The 12,933-nt window shown below is 47.2% G+C and overlaps 1 protein-coding gene across 1 annotated transcript in view; it reads left to right on the forward strand.

Moving 5' to 3' along the window:
* The window catches only part of NOTCH1 (notch receptor 1), a 92,124-nt gene that overhangs the window by 35,461 nt on the left and 43,730 nt on the right, over positions 1–12,933 (forward strand). Inside the window, exons 3-4 of the mRNA XM_069241596.1 lie at positions 8,502–8,770; positions 9,248–9,580. Coding sequence (XP_069097697.1) covers positions 8,502–8,770; positions 9,248–9,580 — 602 coding nt within the window. The remainder of the gene's footprint in view (positions 1–8,501; positions 8,771–9,247; positions 9,581–12,933) is intronic.

Genomic DNA, 12,933 nt, shown 5'->3' on the forward strand with positions numbered 1-12,933 from the left:
CCAGTTCATTGGGACTCGTTTTACATAACTCTGATGGATATATGACTGAGTGGACCTTTCCTAGATTCAAACCTGCTCCTTTCACGTTACTGACCCTGCTACGCAGCAGATGCACCAACCCACTGCGCTACAAACAAAAGTCGTAGAGCCTAGGTTTCTTACCTTCTTGTATAGCGCTTCCTATCCCAGACAAGGTCTCAAAGCGCTCCGGTTTATATCGTGTTCCTGGCCCCCTTTAGCGGATGGTTGGTAGGGGTTGAAGTTTGGCACATATTGGGGTTTTGTGTGCACCCCAATGAACTGGTGGAGTTGCGCCTACGTAGGTGGCCAGGGCTGCATAGTATCCGGTTCAATCTATTCCTGTAAAATCTATAGGCCTATCGATAATGTTGGATTTTGCAAAGTTCTCAGAGGAACGGATGGATTTAGGACACTTTCTGTACCTGCCTGACTTGCGGCAGCCATGTTCAGTGGCTAAACAAAGGCCCCCGCGTTGCGCCGAGCTCCGAGCTCCTCCCCCTCCCCCCTTCAGCACAGTACCCTGTGCAGGGGCGGCAGGCCCCGGACGGGGTCCAGGTGGAGGGGCCCCCTCCAGGTACATTGCAGGGGGTCCCCCTCAAGTTTCCTTACTCCACTGCCCATGCTGAACGTACCCCAGTCTGCCTGGCTCTGGAGGCGCGCGCTCCATGAATCCGCGACTTGTGCTCGGGATGTATTTAGCGAGTCGGTGCAGAGTTCAGGACCACACTTAGAAATGCCCCAAGAGCGTGCGCTGAGCTGCTATTTTTGAAACTCGGTGTTTGATTAAAGACATCGCCATATCCATGCGACACATGGAAGATGCATACTCCGCCATATTTGAGCGGTGCTAGGCAGACGGACAACGCCCCCCGGAGGTGGTGAGGAATTCTGTGAGTAGCTGCCAGGCAGGGCTCTGGGCCAGGACACAACCCTTCCTACGAAGGACTTGTAGGGTTCATCAGAAATGCTTGAAATGGACACGTTTATCAATTTCTTACCACTCCTCTAGTTTCCGCACTGTGGTGAGGCACAGTTTCTATTCGTAAGGTTGGCAAACAGGGCCAGATTTTGTCTACATTCTGCAGGCGAACACCCAGAGCCATGTGTTTGGATAAAATATCCAGTGTTTCTTGTTTTAACAAAGAAGGGTGAAAATTGCAGTATTCACCTGACACTTCCCCCCCCCCCCCCCCCCCCCCCCCGTTTTTCCAAGAGAATACCTGTTGAGCCCACACGTTTCGGCCCTGGGTAGGTTTGCCTGGGTTTTTTTCAGGGCATTAAGGCTCTATGGGAACTTCTGGTGGAAAAGTCAAGGTTCTGTAGTTGTAAACTCTGTGTGCTCTGCAATGCAAGGCCCGGGCGATCTGTTTTTGGTCTCTAATTCAGCCGCAGAGATAAGGTGACCCCCCAACATAACAACAAAACTGCCTCCCAGTTTTTAGGCACCATATCCAGGGACCTAATCCTCGCATCCTTTGTACAACACAAGCACCCACAGCGGGCTAAGAATGACCACCTGTCCGCCTGCTCGCGAAGGATGACGCTCGCGAGAGTAATTCCAATGGTCTGCCAAGCAGCCAATCAGAATTGTCTAAACACAAACAATTTCTAGCTATCACTTTACATGTTTTAATTGAGTAATATTGGAATGTTTTTGTTTGGTACTAAACCCACAGGGCATTTAACATAGTATGGCTTGCTGGAAGTCTTTGCTTATTGTCGTTTGATGGTTGTATGTTTAGAGTGACTTGATGCCGGCATCAGATGCTATGATAAACGTCGAATTGATACTGTAAAGAAAAGGCGCCGAGAAGTCATAGCAAGACATTGCTTCTTGGAGGCTTGTTGAATGCTCCGCAGTCAGAATGCTTGCACTGCTGGCCCCCGGGGAGAGCAGCCAACTCCAGCGGACAAAGGACGCCTCTCATACCAGCAGCAGGCCTCAGAAAGAGGCCGAGATGCATCACCCGGGCTGCATAATTCACTTGCACCCGCCTCCACGAGCCCCAGAAGCCATTAAAGGTTGCCGGGGGCTGGTCCCGGGGAGCAGCTGCCGCCTCTCATTAGCATGCACACACCTGCTCCCAGCGCCTTTTGTGCGCCCGCAGCAGATGCTCAGATTTATCTTGGACATTTTCTTTCACTTCGTCCGGAGAATGCAAACTTGTTTGCTTGAAAAGTCCCTGAGCCCCCGCCCATATCCAACATTTGTAAGCAGCGAATCCGTGCTGAGGCTGGCGAGGAAGCGAGACAATCCCGAGCTGGGCGCCGTGCTCCCTCGGATTTGCCCGCCATTTCTTCTTTTCGTTTTTCCCCATCGCGGATACGACTTGTAGGCCATGTTGGCAAAACACAGACAGCAAGTTTGTAAAAGTGCTGTTCTTTTGGGGTGGCGCCAATTTATGCCCAACGCACCGAGTCCCCAATCTCAAACATTTCAATATATATTCATTTATCATTTATTACACGCACTGAGTAACACTTCTATCAGAAATGTTGTGCATTAGGCACGTTTTCATCTCATTACATAAGCCAATAGATGGATTGGGTGGGTTTACAAACACCAGTGTGGGGTTGTTACCTGAGCTGTATGAAACTCACGAACAGCTGGCATCCTGACAGGTCCCTCCGGTGGAAGCTATTTAGGGTTATAACAATCCTTAAAAAATTAGGCTCAATTTTTCACCTATAGATGCTTGATTCTAAGGAATGTATTCACGGAAAATGAGTCTGCTTTCTTTACCCAGCAAAGAATGTACAGGAGTGGTTTTAACCCCTTCATCTAGGTAGGTGTATCTCTTGCGGTCGAGGGGTCGGTCAACAGACAAAGGACCACCGGGCGGGTTTATTTACAGGTGAACAGAAAATAAGGCCAACTAAGACCACACACAGGGATGTAACAAAGCCCTGGTCCAATCCCTGAGTGACGCGTGTCCTAGCTCCTGGAGAAGATGCGTCTTTCCTCATCCGTTAAAACCTGAGATTAGAGAAGTGGTCTTTCTGTCAGTATCTAGCATCGCTCTCCTGTCTCGAGCCCTGGTTCTTTCTCAAGCCCGAAGAACTGGACACTGGTGGATTTTCACATCTCACAGTATTGCTGGTCTGTGCAAGGTCCTGGCGTTCCGAGAAGGTCCTGTGCTCCACAAGAACACGACCACTGAAACAGAATTCAGTTTGCCGAGGCTGAAAACTGCTAGGGAGGGCCTGCTTGTTTTTACGGCGATAGCAGTTCTTCATTGATAACCTGTGTAGCCCCTGAGAGAGCATGTTGTCAAGCACCCTGATAAGGGCGGTGGGTTTAGAGTGCGGTATAAACAGCACTTTGCGTTGAAAAGGCTTGAAACGACAAGGGTTGTCGCAGGAAGTGTGCCAGGCAAGCCATAATGGGCCTGATCTCCATTGCCTTAAGGCTTTGTTTGGGAAGCCAGTCTGTTTCTTTTCAATGAAGTGCTTATTATTAAGTTTAAAAACACATATTTTTTCAGAAGACCCATGGTCCTGGTACAGTGTTGATCAATGTCCCTCGTTCACAAGACATTTCGGTTCCCTGACATATCATTCAATTTTCTCATCCACGTGTAGGGTGCTGTAGTTAGGGCACCTGCCCTCCCCCCTATTATCTTCAACGGATGTTTGTTGTGGGATGCTGTTCGGCTACACACATTCACACAAACCTTAATATTAGAAATAACAGCAAATCCGACACCTTTCAGCATTCAATTAACCAATGCAAACCGTTAACAAGTAATACGTGTTGACAAGTATTCACCTGTCAACCACAACCTGTTGACGAAAAAAGTCTTTAGCAGGTGGAAACAGTGTCCAAACTCAAATCAGAGTGGTAGGTAGAAGTGTGCTTTACAATTGCCAGTAACCGAGTGGAGAAATGGACCTGGAAACACACTTAGGTAACTAACCAGAGCTTATCTAAGCAAGGCGTGCTCACAGAAACCCCCTCCTTATGCCTTGCAAGCGATGCATCATGAGCAGACATTAAACGAAAAAGAAACCACACCCACACAAGCCTGACTGCTCGCAGTAGCTTTGCTTAATTCAGTCATGAAGACACAAGTGCGGCGATATCTGTGATAATACCAGTGCCTGGTTGCCCTAAGTGGGCGACCTTGCCTACGAGAGGACCTTGCCTTACTAATTTCTGGTGGTGATTAAAATGTATGTGGTAACTTTGTCACGCTTTTGTGCCATGTGTGTGTCGAGTGATCCTGATGAAATTGAAATGAGTGTATTATTATAATTACTCTCGCAAGCTGAAAATAGGGATCTTAAATGTGCACCGTGATCAGATTCTTAAGAAATCTGTAGAGTTAGGTATTGGTAACTTAAAAAAAAAACAATTTATCGGAGTGAACTCGCTGCCCTCGGGCTCTCAGAGTTGGTGCCCAGACGCAGGCCGTCAGCTGTGTGTCCCCTGCCCTCGCTCACTCAGGGTCCATCTGTCGCTTGGTGCTGGCCTCTTGCAGTCTGCCTTCCTTTCCCATCCTCCGGAGCGCCCCTCTTTGTTCCGTCAGTAAACAACCCAACCCAATGGGCTGCGATTCGTCTTCTCGCTTTTGCTTTGTGCAAGGCCAGGCCTTTGAATTTCCGGCAGCAGATGGTGTCCTTGTGTCCCTTCCAGAAGGGCTTCTCGCCCCCTCCTAGCACCCCTGTGGTTGTGAGGGAACTACGAGCATCCCACACACCTGAGCTGCCCAGGAGGTGTGCTTGCAGCGCGGTGTCTATCTCGCAGAAGATCTGGTACACATGACGCACAGTTATTCTGGGAAACTGCACAGGTGATACTGAGTGAAACTTCCGTGCTAATATTTTCCAGTTTGGCGGATGTTTTGTTATTCTGCGAAGTGTCTTTGATCATAAAAAAGAATGTTCTTACAATGCTGTCCTTATATCAATCATGCAAAATACAGCCTTCAAAGAGAATGAAAGGCTAGCAATCAGCCTGTGATAGCATTTAAGCAAAGGTTTTAAAACCCCACAACTTGCTTGTGATATTGACTTTTGAATGCCTACTTTGCAGTAGTTCATGCCACTGTTCGAGGGTTCTAACAGTTGGACATGCCAGGATGGCCTCTGCGCCCTGTGTGCCTGTTGCTAACGTGTCGTGCAACTGGAGGTCCCAGGGGTCTCCATCTGGGCATGTATCACACATGGGGATTCTGTCATTGAGTTAGAACAAGGTCCCATGTACCCTCCATTTGCTGGTTTCGGGGGCATCTAAAATCTGACTGTGTAATACACAGAGACACCTTCACTGCCACAGCCCTTACAGGCTAACACGGAGGTAGGCTTGGGCTGCACATAACTAACCTAGGTCAGCAGGGTCTGGATCCAAGCCTGATTTTTAGAATATTTGTCAAGGTAAGGGAGAGTCATTCAGGAGGTTTGCAAATGAATCCTGTGCAGATGCCATAAAAGATGTTGAACCTGTATTCTCAGCACCTGTGATGGCCACCCCGGGGGCCAAGCGCACAGCTCCTTTGGCTTGAGGCAGGTGTACTTTGTGATGCAACTTCTAACAGACCAATAGAAAGCATTGTTCGAGTGCGCATGCGCGCCTTCTGCACAGGAATGTGTCCACTCTCATCAGGGCGTCATAAAGTGAAACAGATCAGTCTCCCTCCCCAAACATGGAAACTGCCACAGCTAATCTGGAATCTGCAGAGCGCTGATGAGCAGTGTTTGCGCTGGGGTAGGAGGTGGGACTCTCGTATTTATCTTGCTTGCTTGAGTGACTCTGTTCAGAGAAGGGGTAGAGATCACTGGTCCCTGGAGGGTTTCTTTTCCGGTTCATCTGGCAGGCTAGGGGCAGGAGAAGACTCCCCTGAAAAGCTCTTTTAAACTCCATGATTTATGGCTCTGAGGGGGTCAGTGGAAGATGCAGGAGGCAGGTAGTAACGTGAAGTGATGGCCCGTGTGAACCACGGATTCCCACAGAACCACTGGTCCACTTGGAACGAGGGGTCATGTTCTGAGGGCGGCACTGATTGATTACCCCTCCCCAAAACAAAACCCATTCATCTGAGCATGGGAGTAGGGCGCTCTTTACGAGGAGGCGACACAGAGTCGTAGCTGTCAAATGACCCCCTGTCGAAAGGGAAACTCTCAAACGACTCTGGTTTTTCATCCAATAACACTGAGCATTCTGGGATTTGTATATCCCTACTTATATTGAGTAAAACGAAACTACGAATCCCAGCATGCTTAGCGCTCCCAGCATAACCGAGATGCGAGGGACCAGTAGGCAACTAGGCGGTGTCAATTTGACCATGTACCTGGCCAGGCTGCTATTACAGCTCTTGCAGGCCCCGCTTGTATGACAACCAATGCTGTAGATATCTGCATCTTACATTTTAAAGGAAAGCTTATACATGTGCTGTGAGCAAGGTTGTGTCCAAGGGCGCCAGATTGGCCCGGTGACATCCGATGTGACTTTATTGCCAGGGAAGAGAGCAGAAAAAATTTCATATATCCAGGACAGCCAACTCCTTGTACACCACCCTCCTCCACTCCTAGAGACTTTTTAAGGCATGGGCAAAGTAGGCTCTTGCCCAGGGCCACAGCCTTTCAAGAGCCCCCCTGATGAGACAGCTTTGTCCTTCAAAGAGTGTTGCCCTGGTGACCCTGAACAATTCCTAAGCCCATTGTTTTAAATGCCGTTTTCCATTAATTTATTTTTTAATGTGGGTAATGTGCGAGTCTATTAAAGACATTTGCAGAGAAATGTTATTTTTTAGCTTTCATGCAACACCCATAAAAACGTTTCTTTTAGATCAAAACAGGATCTCACATATGCGAAGCTGGAGGGTGCCAGAGAGATTATTTGCTGTAACATTAGAGAGGTACTGCTATGTCACAATATTGAAAACACACGCCACTCACTATCCCTGAATATGAAATGTAAGCACATTTAGGTTTTGGACAATTTAGTGCTTGTGTACTGTCAGTGACCTGTCCAAAGAGGGCATTAAAAAGCTGAAACTAGAACATAAATTCAAATTTGACCCAGGGCCCCCAAGTCCTTAAGATGCCCCTGCCCACTCCCTTCTGACCACAACTCCCCCTGCAGGAGTAACTGAGTCATGTTAAAAGTCCAGGTGATTAATTCGTCTCGTGTGATCTAATAGTGTGTGAGCTTGGTACTTTGGAATTGTTAGAGGACTTGCTTCAGTTGGCTGTTGTCTATGGATAACACATGTATTTATTTATAGGAGTCTTGTAATGTGCTCTAAGTACATTTTCCGTTACTTCAGTGAGCAGACTTGATAGTAGCTTTATTGTCTTTGTTGAAACACTCATTAGAAGTGTGTGGGGTGGGTTTTGATAGGCTGTTGAATGGATCTTTGATGGGTGGTGGATGGTTTCTGGGTGTCTGTTGGAAGGATTTTGTCTGACTGTTGGCTGGCCCTTTTGAAATGCTATTGGTTGGGTGCTGGAAAATAATTGGCAGGCTTCTGGTTTGGTGCTGGATGGTTTTTGGAAGGTTTTTGGAAGGCTACTGGTGTGCTGGATGGGTGTTGGAAGGATTTTAGAAGGCTGCTGGTTGGGTGGTGGATGGGTGTTGGAAGGGTTTTGGAGGATTATTGGTTGGGTGTTAGATGTGTGTTGAAAGTGTTGTGAAAGGCCAGTGGTTGGGTGCTGGATGGATGTTGGAAGGGTTTTTGAAGGCTGCTGGTTGGGTGGTGGATGGGTGTTGGAAGGGTTTTGGAAGAGTATTGTCTGGGTGCTGGATGGGTGTTGGAAGTGTTTTGGAAGGCCAGTGGTTGGGTGCTGGGTGTGTGTTGAAAGGGTTTTGAAGGCTATTGTTTGGGTGCTGGAAGACGTTAGAACGGTTTTGGAAGGTCAGTGGTTGGGTGCTGGATGTGTGTTGGAAGGGTTTTGAAGGCTATTAGTTGGGTGCTGGAAGACGTTGGAACAGTTTTAGAAGGCCAGTGGTTGGGTGAGGGATGTGTGTTGGAAGGGTTTTGAAGGCTATTGGTTGGGTGCTGGAAGACGGTGGAACAGTTTTGGAAGGCTATTGGTTGGGTGCTGGATTGATGTTGGAACTGTTTTGGAAGGCTGTTGGTTGGGTGCTGAATGGTGTTGGAACGGATTTAGAAGGCTATTGGTTGGGTCCTGGAGAGATGCTGGAAGGGTTTTGGAAGGCTATTTATTGATTGGATGAGTTGGTTGGGTGTTGAATGGCTGTTCGTTGGGCCTTGGACGAGTGTTGGATGAATCTTTGCTGGTTGTTTTAAGAATGTTGGAATGTTGTCTGTTGAGTTTAGGATCGATGTTGGAAGGATAGTATAGATTTTAGATTTGCACTCGACAAGAAGTCAATTATATTCAGTTATTTGGGAGATCCAATAAATAAAATAATAATAAATGCGTGGCTCAAATTGAAGTATTGTGAACTATTGTTTAAGACACAAGTTAAGATATGTGTTACGTTGAATTCACCCTGAGTTTATTTCTTGTTGCAGGTGTAGCAGCAACACATTTGTAGGCGAAAGGTGCCAATACTCCAACCCTTGCCTCAGCTCACCATGTATGAACTCTGGAACGTGCCAAGTCGAGATCCGTGGAAACTCTGTGGATTACAGCTGTGCCTGCCGCGTGGGGTTCTCCGACAAGCTGTGCCTGACTCCCACGGATAATGTTTGCCTGAACAACCCTTGCCGCAACGGTGGGACTTGCGAACTGCTGTCTAGCCTCACCCAGCACAAGTGCAAATGTCCCCCAGGTTGGACAGGTAAAGTGGAAACCCAATGAACACTAGACGCTTCACACAATATTTCATTTGTGCCTCTGGTTACCCGTGCCCTCTTATTTCTGGGAATCTAAGCGCTTTATCATATTCCACTCTGTGTTTGTCCTTTTTTAATTTCCACTGTGGTGTGTGGAAATAGAAAAGGGACAACCAATCAAGCTGTTCTTTACTAGTTGTTGTACAGGCTTCTATTTTAAAGGAAGGACTGGTGTTCTCCCTTGTGAAGGCATGCATGCTGCTGCCCAGAAAGCCTAATGTAGACCTTGGAGGACATGGAGTATGGTAAAGCCTTCCTCCCTGGCCCACATGAAGTTTCGCTCAGACTTCGGAACCCCGAATAAAGTTTTGGGTATCAGTACATAATTTAGTATAAATTAAGCAAAGGCTAGATGTATGGGAAGAAAGAAACATTTGGGTATCTGGAGCTAAATAAAGTTTTCTTTTACTTTGGCTCTTCAGGTGAAACGTGCCAGCAGGCGGACCCCTGTGCCTCTAACCCTTGCGGCAATGGAGGACAATGTGTGCCTTTCGAAACCCAGTATGTCTGCAAGTGCCCCGCGGGTTATCATGGAGCCACCTGCAAACAGGACATCAATGAATGTACTTCAGTCCCGTGCAAGAACGGAGGTACATGCGTGAATGAGGTGGGATCCTACCAGTGCACCTGCAAGCCGGAATACACAGGACGCAACTGCGAAAATCCCTACGTGCCTTGCTACCCCTCCCCGTGCCAGAATGGGGGCACCTGCCGCCAGACGGGGGATACCACCTATGAATGTGCATGCCTTCCAGGTATGTGATGTTTCCACTGTCTCTTCTGTCGCACCATGGGGCTCTGGGGTGTCACGAGTGTGACAAACACCTGCACACGTTGGGAGAGATAGAAACCCAAAAATATCAAAGGGTGGAGATGCGGATTGGTGGGTAAATCATGCATCCCAGCATCCACCCTATACAATTAGTGTGATCCTGTGCAAATGGCCGTATCTTCCTAGGAATTTCATAGCTGTTGACATTGAGAGCCCTTTAAAGCAGGTGTCTCACAATATTTTATGCAAAATCATTTCATTTACACACATCGCAGGTAAGGGTTTCCAAGCCCGCACCTAAAATGCAAGATTGACATAATCATACCACTGGACCGTTCAGCTTCCAAATCAATCTCTAGTTATCTGTGGCTTCTGCAGCTATCTGCAAACCTTTCAATTTGCATCAGACTTTTTGCACTCGAGCCTTACCTCTGTAGGTGTACACTGCATACTTCCATGTTCTGTTTCGTGATCTTTAGCATCCGTTCTGTCTGTCTCATAGAAGATTTGCACAACATGGCACCCTGCAAACTGGCCTGCGTCCTCTAAGGACTGTTATAGAGATCTGGCTTTAGAAGGAAAGCAGCGACCGAGCATAGTGGTGCTGACATCCTTCAGGAGAAGGCAAATGGGTGCAGTAAAAAAAGTGAGCCTTTTCCAGTATCAGACAAATCCTAGAACTAGTGGGAATGTTTGGAGTAGAATCTTGGAAAAGATTCGACATGTTATATGTATTTATATAGTACACACCTCTGGCATAGCCTCACAGCGCTATCTGTTCATGGACAGAAATGTAAGTGCTTTTTGAAAAGACAGGAAAAGGTTCGGGGGAACAGAGTATTGCGAACCCAAGGGCTTCGTGTGTAGGCAGGTAGCGGATTTAATGGGATACCCTAGATTATTGTCATGTCATGGGTTTTTGTGAGCAATTTCCTTCCAGAGTCTGCTCGTAGCCTTATCTCTCCCAGCCTACAACCCACTGGAAGTCTCAGCAAAGCTCCTTTCCCTTTAACCAACGCTTTGTTGGCAATCTTACTCTCTGTGTGCTCAGTTTTGTCGGTTTCCTCTTGGAACTGGAATTATGCAGCATCTGCCCTAGCAAAGTATCTCAACTTCTTTGAGGCCCCCGCGTTAGGCTCTGTGCGCATCCAGAGGACCACAACTCCTACCTAACAAGGGTGGTCCAACCTTCTTTCCCATAGGGGCAAAATAAATATGCTACGGGCTTCACAGCACCATGCACACACTCCTGGGAGTGCTACAAAAAGAAAGTTAATAGTTTGATCTCTGTGTCAATTCCTTTTAACCCTATCTTGAGCCCTAAACCATAAGTTGCATCCAGTTCTTTTAAAGATGAATGCACATGTCATTGCCTATGAGTTGTGGTGCTTTCTGAGAGCATCATTAGAGGTTAGGAAGAAAGCTAAAACTGTCAATATCACATGCATGTGTGTGTTTTGTATAGCCATATCCCAGTAGGCTTTATTCATATTAATTGTTTGCTCATCACTTTCGTGCAACGAATAAGCCTGCGTCTAAGGCCTGTTATTCGGCGGCTGTTTCCCAGAAGAGCCTGGCTTCCTACCCCTCATGGTTCATCACACCAGTGATGTAGTGTCGGGCACATAGAGGTAACCTTGATGCACGTGTGGTGTCCATCCATACCACAGAGTGGTGAGACCACTCTACGCTCCAGGGCTTCTTGTTCACCCTCCTTCTGCCAGCTCTACAAAATGCAGACCAACAAGTGAAAAGTTCAACAAGTTTCGGGTTCTTTTTTTTTCTTTCGTGTAGATATTTTCGTGACAGGAAAGAAGATGGATTTCCTGTTCACTGCAGTACTTGACAGTCTTAACACATTTCAGTTCTCTGCATTCTAAAAAAAAATCAAACATCAGAGAAACTGTTTATTCCGTGAAGAAGACAACATCGAAAAGTTATGCGAGGCCATTGTTGATCAGATAACTTTTATCTATCTACTGACTCAATGCAGATTGGGGAAACAGTAGTTAGACTAGTTTTGAATGATAATAATGCAGATTTTGTAACCGGTTCTCATCCCCTTTCAAGGTAAACAGAGTGCCTGCTAAAGGGGACCCACTAAAAACGAACAATCTCTTGTAAATTGACCGCTGTTGGACTCTCGGGCCTCTAGAAGCATCCCTACCTGAGCCCTTTGTCTTCTCAGCCTGGCTTGTCGATCAGAGGAGCCCGGGAGCGGCCATGCTGTGATGTCATCACTAGGCGCCGCGGCCACTTTTTAACCGCGGGAGTAGTGGGAGCTTGTAAAGGGTACCCTGAGCTGGATGTTACACAGTTGCAGCTAGTGTCACACAGAAGGAGCGGAGCGCAATGGGGGGGGGGAATAAAAATAAATATATTTTTTTAAAACCACTTACTTCGATCGCCGCTGCTTACACCACCGCGTTGCTCCTCTGCTGCAGGCATCAGCTCCCACCCTGCCCTGCGGCCAATCCTGACGCTGCTAAGAGCTGGGAGACAGGGAGCCTGCTGTCTCCAGCTCGGCAACACAGTGCGGGCTGGAGAGAGCCTACTGCGCATGTGTGTTAGGCTGGCCCGAGACGGCCAGCCAAACACACATGCGCACTGAGGGGGGAGTGCTGTGAACTCTCACTCACTGCTCGTCACCCTCGTGGCCCCGCCAGTTACAAGAAAATGATAAACACTGTTTATTATTGTGTTGTTGTAAAGGTTTTGCCGCTGCTGCTGCTGGGGGGTGAGGAGGCGTTGCCCTAATGGAGGAGCCACCCCTGGTGTTACAAAGAGAGCCATAGAACATAGAAGCAAAGTCAGCACTTTATCTGGGTGGCTCCCAAAAGAATGATCATTTCATGTGTAAACTCTTCACAGTGAGACTACTTCTGATTAGCTTTGTGATAATATGTACTTTAAACATGCTTCTGTTTTGCAAGCATCAAATTTACCATCTGGACCCCTAGCCAAGCAGGACATTTTTGTTTACCATCTATCAGATTTTACAGTGGGTGTGGGCAGCTAAAATGAGGATTTGTGAAACGGCAGATTTTTTAAATAAGTTAGCAAGTATGTCTATGTCTCTTAAGTAGCAACACTCATACCCTACTAGGACATGCTTGTCTCTTTAAGCCACTGTTCTAACTCATAGTAATTTACAGCAAATTAATGGGTTAAATTATTAGGGCTTCCTCAAATGACTGTAGAGCTTTATTCTTAGAAGTTTATCTCGTAGCTGGGATGCAAAACTTAAGATTTTTAATAGTAGAGAATGGATTTCAGGAAGCGGATTGTGTTGTTCTCAGTAAATATCTGAATGATTCCGATTCTCACGACAAAGCC

Source organism: Pleurodeles waltl, chromosome 6 (assembly GCF_031143425.1).
Source record: "Pleurodeles waltl isolate 20211129_DDA chromosome 6, aPleWal1.hap1.20221129, whole genome shotgun sequence".
Lineage (NCBI taxonomy): Eukaryota > Metazoa > Chordata > Amphibia > Caudata > Salamandridae > Pleurodeles > Pleurodeles waltl.